Source organism: Bubalus kerabau, chromosome 4, assembly GCF_029407905.1.
Source record: "Bubalus kerabau isolate K-KA32 ecotype Philippines breed swamp buffalo chromosome 4, PCC_UOA_SB_1v2, whole genome shotgun sequence".
Lineage (NCBI taxonomy): Eukaryota > Metazoa > Chordata > Mammalia > Artiodactyla > Bovidae > Bubalus > Bubalus kerabau.
The window spans coordinates 16,249,540-16,274,699 of record NC_073627.1 but is presented as its reverse complement, the minus strand read 5'-3'; the positions used below and the strand labels follow the sequence as shown (position 1 = coordinate 16,274,699).

The 25,160-nt window shown below is 42.6% G+C and overlaps 1 protein-coding gene across 2 annotated transcripts in view; it reads left to right on the top strand.

Annotated features, from left to right (window-relative positions):
- Window positions 1–25,160, top strand: part of MAP3K3 (mitogen-activated protein kinase kinase kinase 3) — a 62,246-nt gene that overhangs the window by 1,866 nt on the left and 35,220 nt on the right. Inside the window, exons 2-5 of one of the 2 annotated variants that reach the window (XM_055575567.1) lie at window positions 6,340–6,461; window positions 8,032–8,124; window positions 17,543–17,583; window positions 23,445–23,544. In XM_055575567.1, the coding sequence (XP_055431542.1) occupies window positions 6,340–6,461; window positions 8,032–8,124; window positions 17,543–17,583; window positions 23,445–23,544 (356 nt within the window). The remainder of the gene's footprint in view (window positions 1–6,339; window positions 6,462–8,031; window positions 8,125–17,542; window positions 17,584–23,444; window positions 23,545–25,160) is intronic. The other variant, XM_055575568.1, reaches the window with a different exon arrangement.

Here is a 25,160-nt window from a genome sequence, read left to right as displayed (position 1 = left end):
TATGCTCTGGAATTTGATGATCACACTAAATCTTTGAATTGATTTGTGAACCTACATTTGTGATCATCTTTCTAATCAGTCTTTCCTTTTTATCCTGCGGGGACAGGCTTAAATCCCAAAGGAGAGTGTGGATACTTAAGGGTGTGCAGACCTCCTATTTTTCACTTTCTTGACTGCTAAATCAGTGTCCAGATATGTTGACTACATTTCGTGCCTAATAATAAAATGAGGTCAGCCTGTTTTCACATTTCAAGAAATTTCAAAAAGTTGAAATGTGTGAGCATATGGAGAGACAATGATGGGGAGCAAAGGAACTATGTGGATAGGGTCCAGAGCCCCAAAGGAAAAAGGACCAAAAACTCAATATCTTCTCATTTGTTCCCATGTCAGTTTTTACATGAAGAAAGTGAGACAGTGAGGGGAAAATGAACTTGCCTGGTGGCTGCAGTGTATTAATCGGCAGACAGGCTGGTTTAAGAACCCCTGCCTGGCTTTCTTCACCACTCTTCCCTCATACCATTCTCACTTTCTTTTAAGTAGATGACCTTGACATGCACTTAGAACTAGTCCTGAATTCTCTTAGAACCTGACCTTCAGTTTGCTTTGTATAGGGCTCAGCAAGGGTGTATGTACAAACACACACGGAGTCTCTCTCTCAAGTACTGGTTTCCATTTTGGTGATATAAATGATGAAAAGTCAGATTCCCGGGTTAGCATGTGTTAGTTGCCTCATGTAGTCCTAAATAAGTTCAAGGGGTAATAAGGGAGAAACATAGACTTATTAATATTTTATTATACTTGTTAAACTTCAGCCCAGCGAGGAAAGGACTAAAACTAATTTGAGTCCCTGCCCTTCAGGTTCCTTGGTTAACAGTCATATTTTCCTGAGCTGTTCTAAGCCCCAGACTCAAGCTTGTTTGACAGCTTGGGTTGGTAATGAAAACAGGTCAGATTTTATACTGGCAGTTAGCCCCAGTAACTTTCTAGTGGAAATTACACTTATCCTTGTAAATAATAGGAAATACTCTTTTTGTTTGTTTTTGGCCTTTTTTTTTTTTTTTTTTGGCTTTGATATTATGTGGTTATAAAAAAAATTGAAAATTGACTGGTCGTTTTTTCTTGGTCACACCAAAATTCCCTCCTGGTTTTAGTAATTATAGTGGCAAATGCTGCTAATTACACCTAAGATTAATTTGCTAGTGCTTACTTGGGCTCTATAAATGCAATCTAAAATTTGGTGAGAAGTATTACTGAAAAATATGTAACAACTTGGAAACATTACAGGAACGTGAACTGAGTGTAGGATTTAGGATGGTGTGGTTCTGGTTTGATAACTTGGTTTGAAGTCAGAATCATTGTTTCAAGGCTGTTGGAAGCTCCCAGTTACACCAATTTCAATTCAGTTTGGCTAGAGTCTGACTGCCTGTGTAGATCTAAATAGTTGGCAACTGTTTGTTAATTGAAATTGGGATCATAGTTTAATGACTCAACATGGCTATGTTACGACTAGACTTCTGATGTTTTAAAAAATTATGGTTGGCTTTAAAACTGATTTTAGGCATTTATAAAAAGTAAGTATCAGTCCAGCTGAGCATAACTTAGTGAAATACACAGGATAAGAAGCAGTTTTCTTGGTTCTGACTATCTAAGTTATCCATTTTTCCTTTGCCCCTTTTATTGAACATCTCTTCTGTGTCAGATACAGTACATGGCCCTGTATATGTATTTATTCTGTATTTAAGAAGTTATAGTTAGGTAAGGTGAACCAGAAACGTATAAACAAATAAGTGGTGTTATAGATACCTTGTCAAAACTGTAAAGATACATTGGAGGGAGAGATCAATTCTGTAGTTTTGCGATTGACATACATTATCCTATAGTCCTCAGACCTCAAAGGTTAAATTTCATTAACTTAAAATAAAATATGATGGTGATGTATGGATTCTTATGAGGAAACAATAGCTTACTTTGTAATATGTATTTTTAAATTTTAAGTCATCAACTAATATTGAAGGACTCTTATATCACAGAAACAGAAAAATAAACCCCAGAATTTGACTTTGCAATCTAGCACAGTTTTCAACCAGGGCCTTGAAGGAAAAAGGAAAAATGTTTGTTATGAATTGAGGATCAGACCTTTTTGCTTATGCTTATTATACTAGGAGATGATGTTTGCCCAGATGGACAGGATGGAGGAGAACCGTGCGGGTATGTAACATGTCATGAACAGTAAGGCAGTAAAATCAGACTCACAGACACTGAAGCACAGGATCTCCAGAGTGAGCAGTGTGATCAGATGATCTGACACAGTTGGATAGAGTAGAGAGAGCATTGTCAAGATGAAGAAATCATTTAAATGAAAACAGAGATTAAATTTGGGAGTTGTACGTATGGGAAGAAGAGTGTCTGGCATCATGCAGGACAACAGTGTTTATCCAATGACTTGTTGCTTCTGGAAACTTTTCTGGGGTTTTAGCCAAGGGAATTCATAAACGGGAGTGCCTTAAGACCCTACTTTTAGATAGAAGTAATAGCTCAGTCTGGAAGGGTGACTGACTTCCTGCTGGGGTTAATGAGCGAGGAGCGTGTTTGCCTGGCAGCCCCCATGCCTTAGGTCAGGATATCAGAAGAAAAAGTACTGGCTGCTGAATAATTACGGATAGCTATCTGCTTGAGACTGCTGACAGAGCTTCCACTTTTTAAGCCTGGATTGTAAACCCTGTTTCATAGAGCCCTTCTTTTTTTTTTTTCCCTATGAATATTCCTCACCTCTAGATCTTTAACCCCCTAATCTCTAGAGTTAACTTCTTCCTTTGTGCTTCTTTCTGGTAACTTTGAAGTGTGTCATACCACCCCCATCCTTCGGAAATCTTTTCAAGGTTATAGCATACTCTTACCTCTGCCTCAACTTGTTCACGTGTAAAGTTCATAAAGGAATTATTGACTTCCGCTACTTCCAATCTTCAGCTTCTCGATTCCCTGTCAAGATGTTTCTGCCTCTGTTACCCTGTTGGACCTGCCTGCCCCTGCTCTTCTGCGGTCTTAGCTTCTGTTGCGTTACTTTTGTCTGTCTGTTTGTAGTTCTCTTGAAGACGTCTGTGCTGGCACATCTTCTTCCTACTCTTCTTGTTGGCGTGAGTATTCACTCAGGATCAGTCCCTGAGCCTCTTCTCTTTTCCTCCGCTGTTCACTTGCTTTCACGTCCCTTGTCTTCCTCAGTTCATTTATAAAGCTCTCATCCATAGCTGGAACAGCTTTCTTTTTTGAAAAAATCTTTATTCTGTGAAATTATCTATATAACCCCTTGCTACTCACGTTGTAAAAAAACTTTTTTACGCATGTGTTTATGTATTCTGGTTTGTATCTTGTCTAATTCGGTCTCTTTATTTGCATAACCTTGTATGTGTGTTGTTTGTCTTTTTACGCCTAGAGTTTGAGTATCTGAAAGTATCTTTCTAGGTAGTCAGTAAATGGTTATTGTTAATGATTAATAAAAATTCTAAAATAAAATTAAGTATTAGGATAGACTGTGGCCTCCAGTCTTTTCCCATTAACCTTTTTTTCCCCATTGATGATGATAATAGCCAGCATTTTTTCAGCATTAGGTACCATGAGGAATAATTTGTAAGGTTTTTTTTTTCCCCTCTTAAGTCTCACAGCAGCTCTGTGTAATGATATACTTTTATTATGTGCATTTTACAGATGAGGAAATTGAGGTTTAGGGAGAATAAATGATTTGTCTAAGGGCTCCTTAAAACCCAAGTCTTTCTGACTCCAAGGTCCATATAACTGCTGCACTCTAAGAAAGCTATTTGTTAATTTTTTTTTTTTTTTTTTAAGGAATGCATACGGTAGCACAGATAATTCAGTTAAAATCCCAATCCAGGAAGAAATGCCTGAAAGAACCACTTGATGTGCTTCCCGTCTATCCATCTCCTCAGTTTGAAGTATCAGTTTAAGAACCGGTTTGCCTCTAGAAATGTATGCAACTCTGACACAACAGCAGATTCTATAACTGTGTTTCACTGTGTCGGTTGTCCTGGATTCCAGGAGATAGAGCCAAACCATTCCTCCAGTGTGTTCTCAGCGCTGGAACTACCAAACAAGTTTATCCGTTAAGTAATGCCAGGAATTGGTTAGCTTCCTGGAAACAGAATTTGTCAACCTGATAAACCAGCTCTTATAATAGCATCATCTTATACAGAATTAGAAACAATTTCTCGAGTCATACTTGTCACAGATTTGATTTGAAAAGCATGTGTGTATCTGTGTGTGAATATACACATCCATTTTGTTTCAATATCTGAGTTGACACAAATATTCTCAGTTCTAAGGCTGGTTTCCTTGATATTGAAAATCACGTGCATTCTGCTGTTAGGACTATCAGTGGATGCTCCTCAGAAAGCACCCATCTAGTGCCATCTAGTCATAATCATAGTGATCCCAGTTTACTGTGAAGTGCGTGCATGTGTCGCTCAGTCGTATCTGACTGTTTGAGACCCCATGGACTATAGCCCGCCAGGCTCTCCTCCAGGGGATCTTCCTGACCCACGGTTGAACGTGCGTCTCCTGCATTGGCAGGCAGATCCTTTACCATTGAGCCACCTGGGAAGCCCTCATTTACTATTATAGTTGGTCCGATAATTTTATACATATATATTTAATTATTTATGTTACATGTAATATAAGTGCACGTGTGTATGCTAAGTTGCTTCAGTCGTGTTCGACTTTTTGCGACCCCATGGACTATAGCCACCAGGCTCCTCTGTCCATGGGATTTCCCAGGCAAGAATACTGGGGTGGGTTGCCATTTCCCTCTCCAATATAAATGAGTATATTTATATTATATGTATATAAGCCAGTCATTCTAGTTTAGGTGTTATACTCTAGTTTTAAAATCTTGGTTTGGAGGTTAAAAAACAAAAACCAAGCAAGTTCTTTTTAAGGAACCTACAGGTAAATTGTGAGAAAAAATAAAATAATTGATGGGATGTATGAGTTTTAATTTTTTAATAAGTGTCTTTGTGTAAATACCTGCTTCGTCCTCATTCGTTACCTCATTTACTTCCTTCTTTTTGTACTACAACTGTATCACTCTTACTTTTGTGTGTATTTTGAAGTGGAATTAGTAAGGAAGCTACTCTAATGGTGTTTTTCTTAGAAGTCTTGAATCTAATTTTACTTTTCTGAGCAGGCAGAGATCTCTTCATGGGTACCCTTCTCCTTCCTTCCTGCACCTCCTCAGAGGGCAAGTAGAGCACCTGAGCAGATTTGGTCCAGGACAAGGGGAGAGGCAGATGATGCCATTTACTTCCTATGCTTCATGCTGGTCTTTCCTGTACACAGGGTATTAGAATATTTTCAAGGGACAGTGATAAAGGGCAGAAGATAGGCACACTCTATGGGTGGAGTCTTGTGCTTGCTTCTTTTAAGGTGTGCCCCAAGTCTGTAAGTGACTCACTTGTCATGAAAGCAAGTATAACAACTCATTCCTCATGTTTCTTTGCAGATCAACAGACCTGTTTATTTTCAACCTCCCACTGCTATTTGAGTGGACAAGGATCTCTTGAAGGACCTGGGAGAATTTGGCAAAACGTGGAATTGGCCTGGTTTTAGGTTCTCGGTTTTGGCCAGTTGTCTTCAATGCATGAGAACTCTAGTGCTCTATGCTATTTCAAGAAAGGGGGATTAAAAGTAATACCAATAAGGCAGAGACAATGCACTGCTTGCTTGGTTAGGGAAGAAAAACAATAGAACTGCCTTTCGACTTCCCTGTGGGAAGCAGAAGGCCTGTAAACTTGTAAAGAGTTGAGAAGGGGCATTCAAAGGCTAGGCTTGTGATACAACTTCTGTTCAAAGCAGCAGCCTTGCTTGGTACCTTTTAAATATGCTCTTCTACAATACTTGAAGAATAGGTCTGTGACTGATTCTGTCTCATAATTGATTCTCCGTGAATTCATCTTTCTACTCAGTTCCCTGCTACACTGTGCTGTGTTGTTCTTCACTCACTCCAACTTTTCATCTATTTTTCCTGGTTGAGTTTCTCTGGCACTGGAAGAATTGGTTTGTTTGAGTACCTCTCTCGCTCCCAGTGAATAGGTAGATACTGCTGCCAGAAATCTGATTGGAGAGCTGTTAGAATCTATTAAAATTCAATTTGCCGTAGTCTGATCTCAGTTATCCTCTTTTCACAGATAGAAAATTTATGTCATTTAGTTACAGGGTCTGTCATTTCACCTGGGCAAAACTCCCTGAGTATGAGTCATACAATTTGTGAAAGTACATTCTTTTGTGATCTGTTCTAAAGTGTCTTAGCCCATGTGCTCTCTTTTTTTGCAGACGAGCAGGAGGCATTGAACTCAATCATGAAGGACCTGGTGGCCCTCCAGATGAGCCGACGTCCCCGGGTGCCTGGATATGAGACCATGAAGAGCAAAGACACGGGTCACCCAAATAGGCAGGTGTGTGCAGCTGTGGCTGTTAACTAACTTTGTTGGGGATGAGTTTCAGATGGGAAATGTGTGAGAAGCCAGTGATACTCTAATACAGGTTTAAATGCTGTTGGCCCCTTCCTCTCACAGTCTGTTGAATGGTAGGTGAGTGATGTGTACCCACAGGTATGGGTCATGATCTGGAGTCCCAGTGCCTTGTGCCTCTGACCTTGTAAATAGTATTTCATTTGTGGAGAATAAGAGTAATTTCTTTGCTAATTATGGGGACAGTATTCATTGAATTTTTCCTTTACTAATCATTTGGCAAATATTTTATCCAGATGCATGATCTCTAGCTTAGAAGGTCTTTAAACAGTATATTCTCAGGAAGAATTAATTGATTTTAGTTTATTTAAATGTAATTAGGAAGGGAAATATATTTAATAAAACATCATATATTCTGAAGGTAAGAATGAGTGATTTTGTTATTATTGTTATTTACAGCTGTTTCCCCTCCTTAACTCAGGTAATTGAGAGTGCCTGTTTTATTGAGAGCTGTGTGCTTTCTTAGGAAAACAGTTTCTATTTTGTTAACATTTCAGCTTGTGCACTGTTGAGAACTTTCTTCTGTTCAGTGTTGCTGACCTCCTTGTTTCCTGGGTCCTTTGGCAGCAGAGAGGCATGCGTGAGGGGGAGCCTTCCTTCTAGTAGGCATCAGAGGGTTGTGTTCAGTCTGTTTGATGATTTCTTCCTATGGTTCTCTTGGTTGTCAGCTGACCTTCTCTCTCCTCATATGCACCTTGTCTACCAGTTCTTCAAAAGCACTGTTGGTTCCTGGAGAAAGTAGAAGGAGCTGAAACTTTTTCTGTCTGAGGTCTGCTAGATGTAACGTCCCAGAGTATTTCCTGCCTTTAGGAAAACTGGGGACCCTAAGTCCTTTTGTTTCAGTTATAGCGGAAGGAATAGTTTAGAGAGCTGCTTTTATTTTTTGTGGTTACCTTATAGAACTGGGGGAGCAACAGAATAGGGCCCATTCTTGAACTGCTTTCATACATTATTCTGATTGTGTGGGTTCTCCCTTGCTGTAACATTTCTATTCAAAGCTGCTTTTGGAAGGAGCATTTTACCAGAAGCGAATCCCCTCCCCCAGGCTTGAGCCTAATGACCTCACTTTCCTTCCTGTCTTCCTATGTGGAGTGTGCTTGCTAATGCTGCTCCCGTCAGCTGATCCTTCTCCAAATGGGACTGTTAGCGTGGATATCAGTTAGTAGGTGAAAAGGGGAAGCTTTCTTGAGTTGGAATGCCCGAAAGAACCCGGCCGAGGAGTGAAGTGGTCTGTTACTGTTTAGGAATCCTGCTTAGAGGATACTAAAGCTACTATTAGAAAATGCTGATCTTTTACTGTGCCTACTGCCGTGTTCTTGGAGTGAAGGCAGTGGTTATAGAAGTAGAAGCCTGTGAAAAAGATTGACTACTCTCAGGAAGTAATCTTAACAAGAGATACTAGCTATTTGGATCCACAGTTTACTTGAATATCATCAGACTTTTTCTGCAGCATGAAGGATATAAATTATTAACCTCAGTTTTTTTGTTTTTAAAGAAAAAGCACAACAGCAGCAGCTCAGCCCTTCTGAACAGCCCCACAGTCACAACAAGCTCATGTGCAGGGGCCAGTGAGAAAAAGAAGTTTTTGGTAAGGAATAAAATCACCATTAAAGCTGAGATGTGCTTCTAAATCTTGCAGTGCTGGAAGTGTATGGAATTCATATCCTGGACAAATTGTTTTAGTGGATTTGTAGGCAGCACTGGTTACTCATTACCTGTGTTCTGTTACCGTTTCTCACAACAATATTATTCATAAGCAGCCTGTGTCACTGCTGAACAGTAAATTTCTGTGGTGATAGAAACGTTCTATATTTGTGCTGCCCCATGTAGTAGCCACTGGCCATACGTAGCTGTTGAGCAACTGAGGAACTGAATTTAAATTTTTATTCAGTTTTAATTATTTTAAATTTAAATAGCAACATGTGGCTATTGGCTATGGTCATAGCACAACTTTATATAAGGGACTATTGATTTGTTGGGCAAGAAATTGAGTACATCCTTGGAGATGTGTACATTCATCCTCCATGGACTGGTCATGAGTTCATGGGTTTCTACACATTGTGATAAACTCATCAGTGGGAAACCTATCTAATAGTCTAATCCAGGGGCATGGGGTTCTGGGGACAATGTGAAGCTGTGGAACTATCATGGCTGTTTAGAAATTGAAGCTCAAAGTTTTATGCTAACTTTAGGTAAAAGGATAATGAAAATATCAGACTAGCTTCTGCTGTTAATAAAGTCAAGGTTGTAGAGTGGTCTCTTCTGGGAAGTATAGCAGATGTTCAGCTTCTGACCAGGAGAAATATTCTTCAGCAAAATCCTGAAAGCAGAAGGAGAAAGAACGTCTTAGTGAATGCATTTCTGAGGAAGTGTGAGATGGGGTAAGACGGGGGTGGTGAGAGCAGTTGAGGGGACAAGTGTTTACAGCCTGATATAATGAAAAGAGCCCAGCCTAAGAGTCTTGAGATGTTAATAGTTTGTTACTGTAGGACTTTACAGTTTACAAAGTAAATTCCCTTTTTAAAAATTCTTGCTTCTGTTTGCTTGGGCCTGGGATAGGAATAAACAGTTTTCTCATTACCACTTCTGCCAGAAGGTCCATGCTTAGGAGGAGAGAGGACTGAAAGATCAAAAACCTAATTTAAATGGCTAAGCGATGCCAAATTGGTCTAAGAAATGTCACACTGGGCTAAAGATTCAGGTTGCAGAGTCCTGGTTGAAAGAAACCAAGTATTTTGGCCAGTAGGAAAGGTGGTTTGTGTGGGGATAGATTGGTGCTCGTAGGGGCAAGCAGCGCTTCAGAGTGAGAATGGTAGCCTCCTGGGGCTCAGGCTTGGCACAGCAAGGAATGCCACGGGAGCTGGGACTTCACTGACAGAACTGTTTGGGACTGAGGCCTGGAAGAATGGGAAAGCCTAATTTAATATCTCTGCTTGGCAAGACTTCAGACATCCTCCTCCCTGAGTAAACAAACTAGGCGATTAATTGAGAAAAGAGAATGATTTGAGAACAGCTAAGTGTTCTGAGCAGCTGTGGAAGTACAGGGGCATGACGTGCTTGGTTATCCACCTATTTGCTAGGAGTTAGTATCTGGGCGGTTTGTGTTTTCCCATTAGGTCCCTGGAAGCCTACCGCCTGGTTAGAGGTGGCTGCACATTTTTGGATCGGTGTGGCTCACCCTAGGTGTGATTGGGGCCCATAGATGGCTCTGTAGGGCATAATGTGCAGACTCTTTAGAAGTCATCACTTGCAGTGCTTTAGCAACAGGTGCTATTTCTCCAAGTTGACAGCTTAGTGTCCTGAAAGGAGCACTGGCCCAGAAGTCATTGAGTTGTTAATAGTCCATTAACGTGGAATTTTACAGTTTGGAGAGTGCTGTCAACAACGACAATTAACAACAATAACAACAATATAAGCATGTGTGTTATACTTTAAAAATTCTCACAGTGCTTATGCAAAGGTTTTAAGTACAGCCAGGAAGCAACCCAGGTCTTCTGACCCCTGGTCACAGTAGTTTTACCATGTGTAAGTCTGATGACCTTTCTGATCCTCATGTTTTCTGTTTACCTCTGGAAGTTGTGAGCTCATAGAATATAAAGCACTTTATACATTGGAACACAAGGTACGGGTGTAAAGCAGTAGTGACTGTGTCAGTTCTGTTCTCATGGAGCTGAAAAGGTTAAGGTTTTCTGCCTTTATTGGATTGACATTACTATCAATCAGATGGTCCTTTGCAGGCTTCTGCAGCTAACCTAGCATATGAAAATCCCAGTGAAGAAAGAAATAGAATCCTTATTACCACAGATTCCTGTTTTCCTTGAATCTTATCACAGAGGTAGGTAGAGGCTTGAACGGAGATGTTCACTAGTTGGTACTTGAGAATGAAAAAGTTGTTTTCTTCATAGCAGGCACCAGAAGGGCAGGCTCTTGGTATCAGCGCTAAAGGAGGAGAATTCTAGGAGCTGTTCTGCCAGCAGGGTCAGGGACTGAGAGGACTGTCTTTTGCTTTTACTGTGATAGACCTGACTCTTCAGGACTTCCTTTCTCTTTCAAGAGCTATTGATAAGATAGGCTGGCTAGTTTGAAAATAAAACACAATGCAGTGTACAAGTCTCACATTCTATTTCGTAAGAAGCTTCCTTTTCTGTGGTATTTAATTAAGTAGCAGTAAATAATGAATGTACCGTTTCATCATTGATTTATTCACATCCTCACTGAATGCCTTGCACAGTGCTAGGACTTCGGACTGAGAAAGAACTGGGGCAGGGAAGACGGTTGCTTTATAATCACCTCTTCCACTGATCTCTTAGGACTTCTCTGAGTCACACAAATAAAATTATTTTTGGTGCTCTTTTCTTCTCATCTATTTACTATCTTTGGCAAAATAAGGACTCCAGTGCCAAAGACGTGGGAGCCAGCAAAGGTACATAGCAATGTGGGGGAATGGGAGTGCTACAGAATCAGAGAGAGGGTGCCAGAGATACTGGCTCATGGGGGCCTTTGCCAGGTCAGAGGTTCACAGACCTTTGTTTAATAAACACTTTGATTTTTTTTTTTTTTTTTTGAGTTCTTGAGAATCTTCTTGGATTACATGTTCAGTTGTTGAGTTCAGACTTTGAGAAGGTCTTTTCTACTTAAGTTTGGTATCGTTGATCACTCCTGTTGCCCGTATGCTGTTCCCAGACTGTAGCCCAGCCTGGAGGCCTGCACTGCCTTCTGGCTATGGCTCTTACTCTTCCTTTTGCCACACTGGCTCTGGTGGGCCGGGGACTTGAACCTCCCTAGGCCTGAATTTTTGTACCAGTGCTTTTTTCTCAGCAGCTGTGGCATCTCTCCATTCAGTTCAACGTGAGCTTATACTCAAGCTTCTTAGACAAAAGAAATATGTTATATTCCCTGTACCCTAGGAATCATGCAGTCTTATTATAAGTGAGAAACATGTGAAAAAAAAGAAACTAAGGTAGGATGTGACTGCCTAAATATATGGTACAAATTCTGAGAGGTGAAGGCGGCCAGGAAAGTGAAAGGTGGGCCAGAACTTGGGCCAGAGGAGTCACAGAGTCATTTCCGGAGAAGGTGGCACCAGAACCAAGCAATGAAGGATGTGTAGGAGTTTAGTCAGGTAGAGAGGAGGAAATGCAGCACTCCACGGTGGGAGACTGCATCATTAAGGGCCTAGGGGAAGGGATGCATATGGCGTATTTCAGGAAATAGGCGGGCATCGAGCTGGCTGGAGAGAGGGTTCCCTTTGAGAACAAACAATGTGAGATGATTAAGTAAGCATAAGTTCCAGGGGGCTTTGAATAATAGTTAATAACTTAGACTTTATTCCATAGGTCATGGGTATCGCTGATTACTTTTTGAATAAAGAAGGGATGTGATGAAAGCAGTGGCTAAGATGATTGAGACTGTGGAGGCATGTAGAACGTGCTGGAAGAGGGGAGCTGAGAAGTGCAGAGGCTGCTTCAGGAGTTCAGGAGGGGAAAGGGACTCGAGGCGAGTGAGGACTGAGAGAATGGGAAGCAGTCTCATCCGGGAGTCTCTGAGGGGAGAGCAGGGTCTTGCCATCTGCTGAGAAAGGGAAAAGAGGGAACGAATCAAGCGGAGCTCAAAGGTTTGAGCCTGTAGCCAGTGTTATAAGTGGCACCACTGAGCAGGGGACTAGTTAGGGAGGGTAGCTGATTCAGACACATGATTAGGTTGAGTTTGCAATTATAGCGAAAGACTGAGATTGTGTGTGCAGGTATGTGTGTGCACTGCTTTGCAGTTCTGAAATCCAAAGAGTACTGTCAACACTAAAAGGTACTTTTTAAAATTTATGTATTTTAAAATTTCCGGCAAACTCATTTGGCAGCAAAACTTGGCCTGAATGGACACAGGGCTATTTACAGTCTTTATTTATTGCACTTATTGTGAATATTCATACTTTTCAAAACAGAAACTGACTTTTGCTGTTAACAGGTAAATCTCAGTGACTGTACGGCTGTGTCCAGTACAGGGAAGGAGGCGACAGTGTTCCCCACAGCCACGTCAGGACCCTGATTGAGGGTGGCTCCTCTGACCTGGAACATGTGGCTGCCAAGGAAGAGAGTGCAGAACTCAACTTTGTCCCCAGCTATTTGTCAGAACTAGTTACAAAGCCCCAAACTAACTTCCGGAGAGGCTTAGCAGTGTAGAGGAGGGCACAAAGTGTCTGTGTGTGTTCTGCCTCTGCCGTGGGAGCGCCACCTGTTACCCTCTCCCAAGAAGGGCATCACTTAATGTACATAACACATACCACGGTCCTGAAACACTTTTGGCTCCAAGGGTTTGGCTAAAGGAAAATGGACCTGTATTATCATTTTTTGAACATGTGTATCAAGTATTCTTCTCATATCTTTCCCCAATTATTTCATTTAATTATTTTGATAATTCCACGAGACAGATTGCCACTGTTTTCACTTTGCAGATGAAGAAACTGGGTCACAGAGAGTCATGTTCAAGGTTATAATGGGGAGGTCATAGAGCCAGCGTTTGAAGCAGACAACTTGACTCGAGTGTTCCATTCCTTACGATGACTTACCTGCCTCATTTACATGGCAGATGGATGACGTTTTGCTTGAGAAGCTGGGGCTGGACATAGAGATTTGGGAATCTTCTATTTAGAGGTGACCTGATTTTTTAATTCCTACCGAGGAGAAGAAGTGAAGAGAAGGAGAGAAATCCAGAGGCCAAAAGTTCAAACCTTGAGGCACAGTCACGTGTTGAGGGGAGGGGTGGGAGAAGGCACGAGGAAGAGGAACCAGCAAAGAAGCAGAAGTGGTTAGAGTGGTGGCAGGTTCCCTGGGTTGAGCAGAGTCACAGAGGCAAGGAGGACACAGCCACCAATGCGAAATGCCTCAGAGGGACACAGAGAACGGTGGCAGGAAGGAGTCGAATCCAGAGAGCTTTAGCTGAACTTTCTTTTCTTGTCCATGGCTTGTTCTAGTCAGCCCTGACAGGGGAAACCCAGGGTTAGGAACTTGGCAGATTTGGGCACACCATGTGGTACATGGAAACCAGTCATGGGCCTGCATCCTGCTCTGGAAATGCTGTAGCCACATCAGACACAGGACTCAGAAGACTGGGCGTCTTTGTTTACCCTGCTTGCTAATCACAGGCTAGGTTAGTCTTGAGTAGGAGTGATTTGCGGTTTGAGGCAAAAGTTTAATTCCCTTTCTGACTGAATTCACATCAAATAGCATTTGGATTATGTCCCATCATGAAATAAATTTAGTTCCTTTAGTCCCACATAAGGGACGGAGGGAGTTCCTTCGTAGCTGCATCTGAATATCTTAAGTGCCCCACATATGAACCTTCAAGTCATGAGCTTTCAAAGATGCGAATGTGCCTTCCCATGTTCAGTCATGTAAGTTAGTTCACATGCCTGGCGTACCTTGTCGCGCACGTGCATCCTCTACCGGCGGCTGTGCTTTCGTGTGCTATGCAGTCCTGTGTACAGTAGTACGGTAGCTTTATTTCAAGCCCAGGATGTGCAGAAACAAGTGTAAAAGCAGCGGTGATGTAGCTGGTGCTACTGTACTTCTCAAGGTACTGTACTATAGGATTAAAAATGTTTATATTTTATGTTTTTTACATTATTTGTGTGAAAAGTAGTATAACCTACTACAGTACAGACTATATAACTGATTGTGTTAGTTGGGTAACTAGGCTAACTTTGTTGGACTTGAACAAATCAAACTTACGAATGTGCTCTTGGAACGGCACTTATTGGTATGTAGGGGACTTAACTAATAATGTTGTAGGTGAAAGGCATGGCACCCTACCTGTAGGGACAGACAGACTGCAAACTGTGGTGGAGACTTGGGGTCCTCTAGAGCTGGTGTGAAATTGGACAGTATGGGAAGCTGGAGGTGGCATGTCCGAGCGCGGCAGCATGATGCAGACACTGTGCTTTGGAAGGCCCTTCCCATGGGAACTTCAGGGGAAGGAGAAAAGGAAGACAGTGGCAAAACTGCTGTCACTCATAAAACCTTGAAGCCGCGTAACTTCCTCTGCGGTGTGGCGCATCTTTCCATCTTACACGCTCACACTCGCACACAGTCTCTCTCACCTAGAATGCAGACCAGGTGGAGCACCCTGCCTTCCCATTCCACCTTCTTCACCTCCAACCATGCACAGCCTCAGCCAGAGCCTCCCCTCCTGGTTCCCCAGCCCTCATAGCTTCCCGCGGTCACCACCCGATCTGATGCTGACTCCATTATTACTTCACCTCCTCCATGAGTTCTGAAAAGTAAGGTTTCAGAAGATCCTGTGATAGTTTCTTTCTTTCAGTGTTCCCATTGAGGCCCTGCATCTGTGAGTAAAATAAACCTCCCTTGCCTGTGTAACACTTAAGTTGTAGCCTATTTGCTGCTGCTGCTGCTAAGTTGCTTCAGTCGTGTCTGACTCTGTGTGACCCCATAGACGGCAGCCCACCAGGCTCCCCCGTCCCTGGGATTCTCCAGGCAAGAACACTGGAGTGGGTTGCCACTTCCTCCTCCAATGCATGAAAGTGAAAAGTGAAAGTGAAGTCGCTCAGTCGTGTCCGACTCTTTTCGACCCCATGGACTGCAGCCTACCAGGCTCCTCCGTCCATGGATTTTCCAGGCAAGAGTACTGGAGTGGGGTGCCATTGCCTTCTCCTTGTAGCCTATTTAGGCTTCTTTTAAAGCATTATGATCTTGAGAGAATTTATTTAACTTCACTGTAACTCAGTTTCTCCTGTAAAATAGGGATCGTAGGAGTTCCTGTTGTGAGGGTTAGTTTAATTGATGCATGTAACATACTTAGAACAAGGCGTAGTACATAGTAAATGCTCTATAAATGTCAGCTATTGTCATATTATTGGTAATGGATAAAGTGGTTCATATGTTAAATCGAAGGGTGAGTGGGCTGTATCAGGGCTGTATTTTGAAGAGCTGTCACAGTGCAGGCCTGTTACTCCAGGGAGCTTTGCTGTCCACTGTTTAGTATGTGAATTTTTGGGGAGAATCCCAGGGACGGGGGAGCCTGGTAGGCTGCCGTCTATGGGGTCACACAGAGTTGGACACGACTGAAGCGACTTAGCAGCAGCAGCTCTTTAAGCCTCCATTTCCTTGACTTTAAAATAGTGGGTTAGAGGCTGTATTCTTATATTTTAATTCAGTGACTCTCAAGGTGTGTTCTGGGTCCCCTAGCAGGTTCCCAAGAACCTTTCGGGTGTCCCTCAGGTTAAAACTATTTTCATAATAGTACTAAGATGTTCTTTGCCCTTTTCACCCTCATACTCTTAAAAAAGTACAGTAGAGTTTTCCAGAGGCTACATGATACATGTTATCCCAACAGTTTGAAAGCAGAAGCTGATCTGAGAACCCAGCTGTCTCCTATGAAGCCATGCATTAAAGAGTTTCCCACTCTCTTGCTTCACTTTTTCTTTCTTTTTTTTCCCCCCAGTATTTTGGCCGCATTTCATGGCATAGAGGATACTCCCCTGACCAGGAGTTGAACCTGTGCCTCCACAGTGAAAGTGCCAAATCCTAACCACTAGGCCACCAGGGCACTCCATCTCACTTCACTTTTTAAAAAACATACAGTTTTTAAAATGTGTTTATGTTAACACATAATGGTTTTAAATTATTTTTAGATGAATAAAATTTAAGTTTTCTTAGCTTTAATTTGTAATAAGGCAAATATCTATAGATATCATATACATAAACAAAAGCTTTTAGGGGTTTTTAGAGTGTAATTAGAGTCTTTAGAGTGTAAATTTGTAGAGTGCAAGTTAGAATCATCAGTCTAGTTCCTTTGACTGGAGAGAATTCTAGCCCTCCCATCTCCTGGAAAGGGGAAGTCCTTTGTGCACCTACCCCACCTTTCAGCTTTCTCCTTTTTCTGTCATCTTCTCTGCCTGCTCTATGTTCTTCATCTTCAGATGTCCTGAAACCCTCTTCTTTCTTCAAAGCCACAGTCTTTGGTCTGTCTCAGTATTATTTTCATTCACTGACTAGGAACTCTTTCTTACCTTTATCTCTATTGCTTGTTGGTTTCCTGACAATCTTAGTTTTCTTTTTCCCTTGTACCTGTTCTTCTGTATTATCTCTTCTCTTTTCCTGTCATTTCTAACTCCCTCAAGTTATTTGTTTGACCTTTATAGTATCTCTTCCTCCCTGATTTGTTCCTTAACCTTCTAACACCCCTTCTTTCTCTTGTTTCTGATACTTATACTCAACTCTGTGTTTTTCAGTCAATGAATTCATTTAACAAATATTGTTAAGCACAAACATTATATACCATTACGTTTGCTTGTCCCTGGAGCTACGGAATTAAGAGAGGCATGATCCCTGTTCTCCCAGAGCTTATAGGGTACCCTGATGGTCATCTAGGCTAAAACTGGGGGCAATTATAAGGTATTTGTCCAGGGTGCCACTCTACTCCCACTTAGGGCAGCCGTGATAGGATAGTGGAAATCATTGGTACCAGTGGCAACCATTTATTGCATGTCTACTGTGTATTAAGTATTTTACTTACATTTTCTTGTTTAGTTCTCATAACAACTCTGTGAGTTAAGTATTTAGCCCTATTCTGCAGATGGAAGAACTGAGTTATAGAGGATAAGTAACTTGGTTGTGGTCGTATAGCTAGAATTATCACTATGAAGAGTTCTTTTTCTTTTTAGTTATGTCAGCCGAGAAGGAATGGTATCCTGGTGGTGACATAGTGGGAGCAGCTCCAGAGCCAGTTGTGGAAATAGAGCTTGTGAACTTAGAGATGACATGTCAGAGCAGATCTCCTGAGCTGGGCAACCCTGAGGGTTCTTGTCCCAAGACCTTTGTTGCCCCAGAGGTTAGAACTCAGTGACAGGAGTGCCTGTCAGGGCAGAGAAGCTCCAACGGGAGCCTTCAGGGATGCTGCCTAATGTTGCTGAAGGGCTGCCGGAGGCTACCTGGGTGGGGCAGGAGTGACACAGGCCAGAAAACCCGCTAACCTGTCTATCCTTTCTTTGGCAGAGTGACGTCAGAATCAAGTTTGAGCACAACGGGGAAAGGCGGTAAGTCTGCCTTCCGATGAGTGGCTGTGTCAGCTGTGCCCCATTTCTCAGAAAGCGTGCAGCTTGTGGGAGCCATCTCCCTGGAGTGATTCGTGTGGGGTCCCTGGCTGGGTAATGGGGTTGACGGGGCATAAAGGGGAATGTTGCATGCTTGGTTTGGCATATTGACTGAACCTTGTTTCTGGTCTTAAAGCATCAACTGCTAATGTTTTACCCTTCTGCTCTTATTCTGCTGCTGTGAGGTCCACCATTGTGCTGGGGGAGGAAGTCAGGGCTCCAGCTCCACTGAGTCATAGCTTCCAGACATGCTGACCCTGTGCCAGCTGTGGGCATCAGAGGGAGAGGAGGCTTCTCCTGTGACGTGCTGCCATTCCTGTCCTGAAAGAGTGTCCCTGGTTTTGTCCACATCAGGGGTCATGTTGGGTGAATTGGAAGTTTCTTTAAAACGTCTGTAGGTCATGGGAAGCTGCATTAAGTCCCTCAATTGTGAAAGATTTCAGCTCATTTGAGGACATAGAGAGAGTTCTCAGTCTGCATTCTGTATCTTACCTTGGGGAAGTGAAAGTACTGTTACAAACCCTTGTATCCTTTTCCCATTGTCAATGTTAAGGTTTTTGTAGGAAGTCAAGATAGAAGTTCTCAGTGGAGAAAAATATGACTTCATTTAATTTCCAAGTTATTTTAAGGAAAATCTTTAAGAAAGCATATAGAACTCTGGTCAGGGGATATTTGGGACACTTTGTATACATGTATGTAGCATGTATATGCACAAGCATGCTTTTCAGTATCTGTTTCTTGCTCTTTGCCTTTCTCCCTCACTGATAACTGCCCTGCCCTTTTTCCTTTACTGTGAACATCTGGAGGGCAAAGAGCACACCTATGAGGGTAAGACCCTCCTATTTTACCAGTCACCAGAGGACCTCGCATATGTCCTCAGTCTCTTCAGTCGTGTCCAGCTCTTTGTGGCCCTATGGATTATAGCCTGCCAGGCTCTTCTGTCCATGGGATTCTCCAGGCAAGAATACTGGAGTGGGTTGCCATTTCCTTCTCCAAGGGATCTTCCCGACCTAGAGATCGAACCCACATCTATTTTGGCTCCTGCATTGCAGGCAGGCTCTTTACTGCTGAGCCACTGGGGAAGCCCCCAGAGGACCTTAAGTGCCTTCAAAGGTTTTTGTCCTGAAAGTTCTCTGCTGCTGGCATCTTTCAGCCCACTCTCAAACTAGCTCTGGAGCCCTGGAGATCTGTGGCTCTGCTTTTCCTTAAAAAGATACATTCAGAAGCCTGCAAGTTGGTCAGAGGTGGAAACATTGTGCAAAGGGCTGTCTGCAGAGCCAGAGCCTGCCTGCTGCCGCTAGGTAAATTCTAGGGCTGTTCCAGGCTGGGAGGGAAGAAGGTTTTCTGAGCTCTGTCCCCAGCTGTTCGTTCTAGGACCTGCCAGTAGCACGGAAGTTAAATTGTCACTTCATTGTTGCTGCTTTTCACACTTCTGACCAGACTGGATTTTGGAGGGATTGCCAAACTCAGAGCAGCTGAGAGTTTTCAGAAGTAGATACGAAATCAAAGGCTGGATTGTGTTGGAGCCTAATTACGCAGTTACGCTCTCCTGAATTCCTGTTCCCTAAGTGGTATATAGTTACAGTGAGCGGACTTACACTGAGAAAGTGTGTGTGTTTAGTTTCAGAGATGCTGCCAGATCAAAACCACAAATATTTAAGGTGGTCAGGCAGGAATGGCCTTTTGAAGCCCTGAGCAGCAGTGTTGGTATCAAGATTTTGAGAACTGCATGCTCTTTTTATGGAGCTGTTTTCTGGAGCCGTGGTGTTTCACTGTTCGTGTACTGTGTGTGGAATTGAGGACTTTATAAAGTCTGTGTGGCGAAGCCATGTTCAAGCTGCTCTGTGCCAGACAGCTCTGGTTTCATGTATTTCATATCTTAAAGATTTGGTTGAAAATATTTCTGTGGGCTTTCTTTACTTTTTACAGGACTAGGAACAGTATCTATTTAAATGTTGTAGGCTCTTATAGACTTAGAATTTACAGAAGAGGAAAGAAAGAAGTAGTGACTTTTCCCCTTCGTCATTGCCAGATATCCATTTTGGTGGGCTGAGTTTCCCTTTGCTTTGGATGGGTGGGCATCAGACTCTGAACTTTCCTCCCTCTTAGCCTCAGGAGGGCAGAAGAGGACTCTAGACTAAGATCTCCCTCCTTGGAAATGATACTGCTGAATGTATTAGTTTATATCCACCAGGAAATCCATCCATATTGTAATCCTTGTATTCCCTTCCCACCTCAAATCAACCATCCCCCGCATTAATCAGGTGCTGTCTTTAAAAAAGAGAAAGTTAAGTGCTACCTAGATATGAGTTATCTAAATATGTGTGTTTGATGGATTCTTCTGAGAGAATATCTTTCTATTTATTCCTTATAGTAAATCATATCTCCTTCATCAGGACCTCAGCCACAGTTCAAAAGGGACCTGCCTTTTGAACTGGTGGGGATGGTTGTGCTGGGTGTTAGACTCGTCTTTGAAGTACTAGCCTGAAAATGCCAGTTATTTAAGGTGATGGTGGCAGCTTAGATCTTAACTAACCTGGGAGTCCTGGTTTCTTGACCTTGATCGGACTTTTGGGCTGCTTTTAAATGGTTTTGGAAGTTTTAAATGGTTCATCACCAGGCCAGACGCAGGAGAATTTATCTCTGAGCCTCATCTTTTTCTGACTGTGTTAGGGACATCTGAGTGACCTGGTATTTTATTCTGAAAGGCGGACGCCTTTTGAACCGTTGCTGAGGTCCTGATGAAGGGGATATGGAATTAATTATTATGGAATTTAGTAATTCCTTAATTACAAAAGAATTAATAGAAAGGTATTCTCTCTAAAGAATCCATCAAACACTCATATCTAGATAACCCATATCTAGGTAGCACTTACTTTTTTCTCTCTCTCTTTTTTAAAGATAGCACCTGATTAATGCTTGGGATGGTTGATTTGAGGGGGGAAAATATAAGGATTACAATATGGATGGATTTCCTGGTGAATATAAATTAATATATTCAGCAATATAATTTTCAGAAATGAAGGTAGTGACAGATGAAGGAAAAGTTATAGAGAAATTATCTCCCTGAGATATTAGGCTTTGTGTGAAGGATTATACTAATAGCCTATCAACGTTGTTCAGTAGAACTTCCGCTCTAATAGAAATGTTCTGCAGAAATCCCTTGGTAGCTGAGGAAATTGGTTCCAGGGCCCCCTGTGGATATCAAACTCCTTGGATGCTCAAGTCTTTTGCATGAAATGGTGCAGTCTTTGCATATAACCTATGTACATCTTTGTGTATACTTTAAACCATCTCTAGATTACTTCTAAAGCTAAGACAATGTAAATGCCATGTAAATAGTTGCCAGCATGGGGCATATTCAAGTTCTGCTTTTTTGGAACTTTCTGGAAAATTTTTTTGTTCCAGATATTTTTGATCTGCATGTATAGACCTGGGTATAAAAAGGGGTGACTTATAGCTGTGTTCCGGAGAAGGCAATGGCACCCCACTCCTGTATTCTTGCCTGGCAAATCCCATGGACGGAGGAGCCTGGTGGGCTGCAGTCCATGGCGTTGTTGAGTCGGACACGACTGAGCGACTTCACTTTCACTTTTCACTTTCATGCACTGGAGAAGGAAATAGCAGCCCACTCCAGTGTTCTTGCCTGGAGAATCCCAGGGATGGTGGACCCTGGTGGGCTGCCGTCTATGGGGTCACACAGAGTCGGACACGACTGAAGTGACTTAGCAGCAGCAGCAGCAGCATAGCTGTGTTCTCCAGTATCTAGTGAGCACTTGAATGTACTGATGGGACTGAAAGAGCTGATTTTAAATTTAATCAATTTAAATTTAAATAGCCACATGTGGCTAGTGGCTACTGTATTGAACAGCTCAGTTCTAGATATGACTTTCATGATGCCCACTGATTTGAGCCAACCAGATTTCATGAAAATCCAATGGCTTACCTATCACTTACCCATGACATTTTTCACAGAACTAGAACAAATAATCCTAAAATTCATTTGGAACCACAGAAGGCTAAATTGCCAAAGCAATCTGAGGAAAAAGAAAGCAGGAGGCATAACCCTCTCAGACTTCAGACAAATTTAAAAGCTGCAGCCATCAGCAGTTTAAATTGTTGCTGTCAAATTTGTCTTCTTCCTTTTGGCTTCTGTATTTTATGTAACTTTATATAATGCTTAGGAAGACCTTCCCTACGCCAACATTTTTTTAATTCTACATTTTCTTATATACATGTACATATGTAGTATGCATATAAGTTTATTTTTTATATTCTCTTGTTTATCTCTTTGTTTATTTCTGTTTTAAATAAGTTTTAAAGTATTGGGTTGGACCCCTATGATATGGTCACTTTTATATGTCAAATATTGTTGGCTATCCCCAGTATCCCTAATACATTAAAACTTTTTATTTAAAAAATGTCAAACACACACAAAAGTAGAGAATGTGAAACTGAACCTCCAAGGATCTGTTACCCAGCTTCAACATTATCAATATTTTGCCAAACTTGTTTCATCTATCCCCACTTGTAAATTTTGTTGTGATGTGTAATGACAAATTATTTTAAGACCTCTTTGAACATGTTCCTACTCTACCATGTGTTAATATTTATAGAAATTGTTCTTTGAACAGACCTAGTGAGTCTTTCCAGAGAAGGCAATGGCACCCCACTCTAGTACTCTTGCCTGGAAAATCCCATGGATGGAGGAGCCTGGTAGGCTGCAGTCCATGAGGTCGCTAAGAGTCGGACACGACTGAGCGACTTCACTTTCACTTTTCACTTCCATGCACTAGAGAAGGAAATGGCAACCCACTCCAGTGTTCTTGCCTGGTGAATCCCAGGGACGGGGGAGCCTCGTAGGCTGCCATCTATGGGTTCGCACAGAGTTGGACACGACTGAAGCGACTTAGCAGCAGCAGCAGTGAGTCTCTCTTGGAGAAGGCAATGGCACCCCACTCCAGTACTCTTGCCTGGAAAATCCCATGGACGGAGGAGCCTGGTAGGCTGCAGTCCATGAGGTTGCTAAGAGTCGGACACGACTGAGTGACTTCACTTTGACTTTTCACTTTCATGCATCAGAGAAGGAAATGGCAACCCACTCCAGTATTCTTGCCTGGAGAATCCCAGGGACGGGGGAGCCTGGTGGGCTGCCGTCTATGGGGTCGCACAGAGTCGGACACGACTGAAGCGACTTAGCAGCAGTGAGTCTCTCTAGAAAAGCATCAATATCAACACTGTTTACAGGCACACGTGTCACTGGTTAAGAAAACTAATCAGGCATATAACCAACTCAAGGGGAATTCCTGCGACTCGGTGGTGAGAAATGTCAATTCTTAGGATAATCAGCATTGAAATTCCTGTGGCATGTCAAAAATGAACAGTAGAAAAGAACATTTCAAGTCCTGGATGTGAGTCATTTAGGAGTTAAGACTGTGTTTTCAGGACTGCGGTTCCCATCTCCAGGTTTTCTTCCTAATAGGAATATTTGGAACGTAGTTTTTAAATCCAGGTGTCCTGCCATGATACTCAGCTGTCATTGACTGAAAGATCTGAGCTGAAGTGGTAGAACATTGATTGAGATTGAGTGCTGCCTGTGGGTACTATTGAAAAACCTGAGAGATGCTTAGAGAAAGGGTGAAAAGATAAAGGCAGATAAGAGAAGAAAAAAAATACAGGGAAAGGCAAGCTGCATGAAAAATAAAAAGAATTCTTGAAAAGAAAGGAAAATATCACTCAGGAGTCATAACTTCTAAACCCTGCATTTAAAATACACAGCTAACCGTGCCTCTGTTCTGTTTCAGAATTATAGCATTCAGCCGGCCTGTGAGATACGAAGATGTGGAGCGCAAGGTGACAGCAGTGTTCGGGCAGCCCCTGGATCTGCACTACATGAACAACGAGGTAGGGGACAGGCGGCCTGCAGACGCGAGGAGCAGCTTGCCTACCTTGTTTCTCTCTGCTTAACTGAGGATCTCCGAGTTTGTTCTTCTTATCTCATCTGCAGGTTTTCCTTTTCTGGAGCCTCTTTTGTTAATTCCAATAATTCTGGGATTTTTCTTTTTTACTGCATAGAAGATTGCACAGCTAATTCCATTCCCTCTGCTCATTCTAGGCCAGTAGCTCTAATAACTCCATGGTGGAGTCAGGTACGGGGATCAGGGTCAGGGCTTAGCATTGCCTTGCTATAGCAGAGGGTTCAGCAGGGCTGGGGATGTGGGGAAAACTGGTGGGTAGGACTGTCAACCTCTGCTGCTGCTACTGCTGCTAAGTCACTTCAGTGTGTCCGACTCTGGGCAACCCCATAGATGGCAGCCCTCCAGGCTCTCCCATCCCTGAGACTCTCCAGGCAAGAACACTGGAGTGGGTTGCCATTTCCTTCTCCAGTGCGTGAAAGTGAAAAGTGAAAGTGAAGTCGCTCAGTCGTGTTGCACTCTCAGGGACCCCATGGACTGCAGCCTACCAGGCTCCTCCGTCCATGGGATTTTCCAGGCAAGAGTACTGGAGTGGGGTGCCGTTACCTTCTCCAGTCAACCTCTATTGACAGTCATAAATGTTGGATTCTTCTCAGAGTTTAGCTTCTGATTGTAGCTGGTGTCAAACATGAGCACCTGCTCGAATCATTTCTTTAAACGCTTACTCCTCCTAACCCCACCCAGTGGTCCTTATTTATGCATACTTTGAACATCACCCAGGAAGGAATTCTTTTGAATGTCAGTTACTTGGCTGCTTTCCCAGCTCCAAGGAAGGTTCTAGAGGCTGTAGTCTGCTTAGGTTGATGCTTTAAATTAGTCTGAAAGGCAGTGTATTTGTGCCCAGTAAAGAGCCCGCACTTTGAGGGGCTTCCCTGGTGGTCTAGTGGTTAACAATCCATCTGCCAATGCAGGGGACATGGGTTTGATCCTTGGTCTGTGAAGAACCCACATGCTGCGGAGCGACTAAGCCCGTGCGTCACAGCTACTGAGCCTACAGTCTAGAGCCCACAAGCTATAACTACTGAGCCCATGTACTGCAACTGTGGAAGCCCGCATACCTAGAGCCTATGCTGTACAAGAGAAGCCCTTGCAATGAGAAGCCCAGATGCTGCAACTAGAGAAAGCGTTGAAGACCTGTCACAGCCAAAAAATAAAATAAATTAAAATCTTTAAAAAAAGAAAAGGATTGATTCATCCCTTAGTTGAAAATAAAGGCTTAAAAAAAAAAAAAAGCTTGCTCCTTGAGGGAACTAAGTTGAGGGGAATAGACAGGAAAGCTGGGCAACCTCATGGCTCTTTGAGAGGCCTTCCCTGTGTAGTTTTATTTTAGTGGTTGAAAAGTTAAGAATTTCCTCCAAACTCTGGGGCTGAAGTCTGTAGAAGCTGAGATTTGTTGGCTAAAAACTTTCTGGTCCTCTTTAAACAAAATGTACAGCCACAGTTGGGTATGCATGCTTGCTCAGTCATTTCAGTTGTGTCCGACTCTTTGTGATCCCATAGACTGTAGCCCGCCAGTCTCCTCTGTCCTTGGAATTCTCCAGGCAA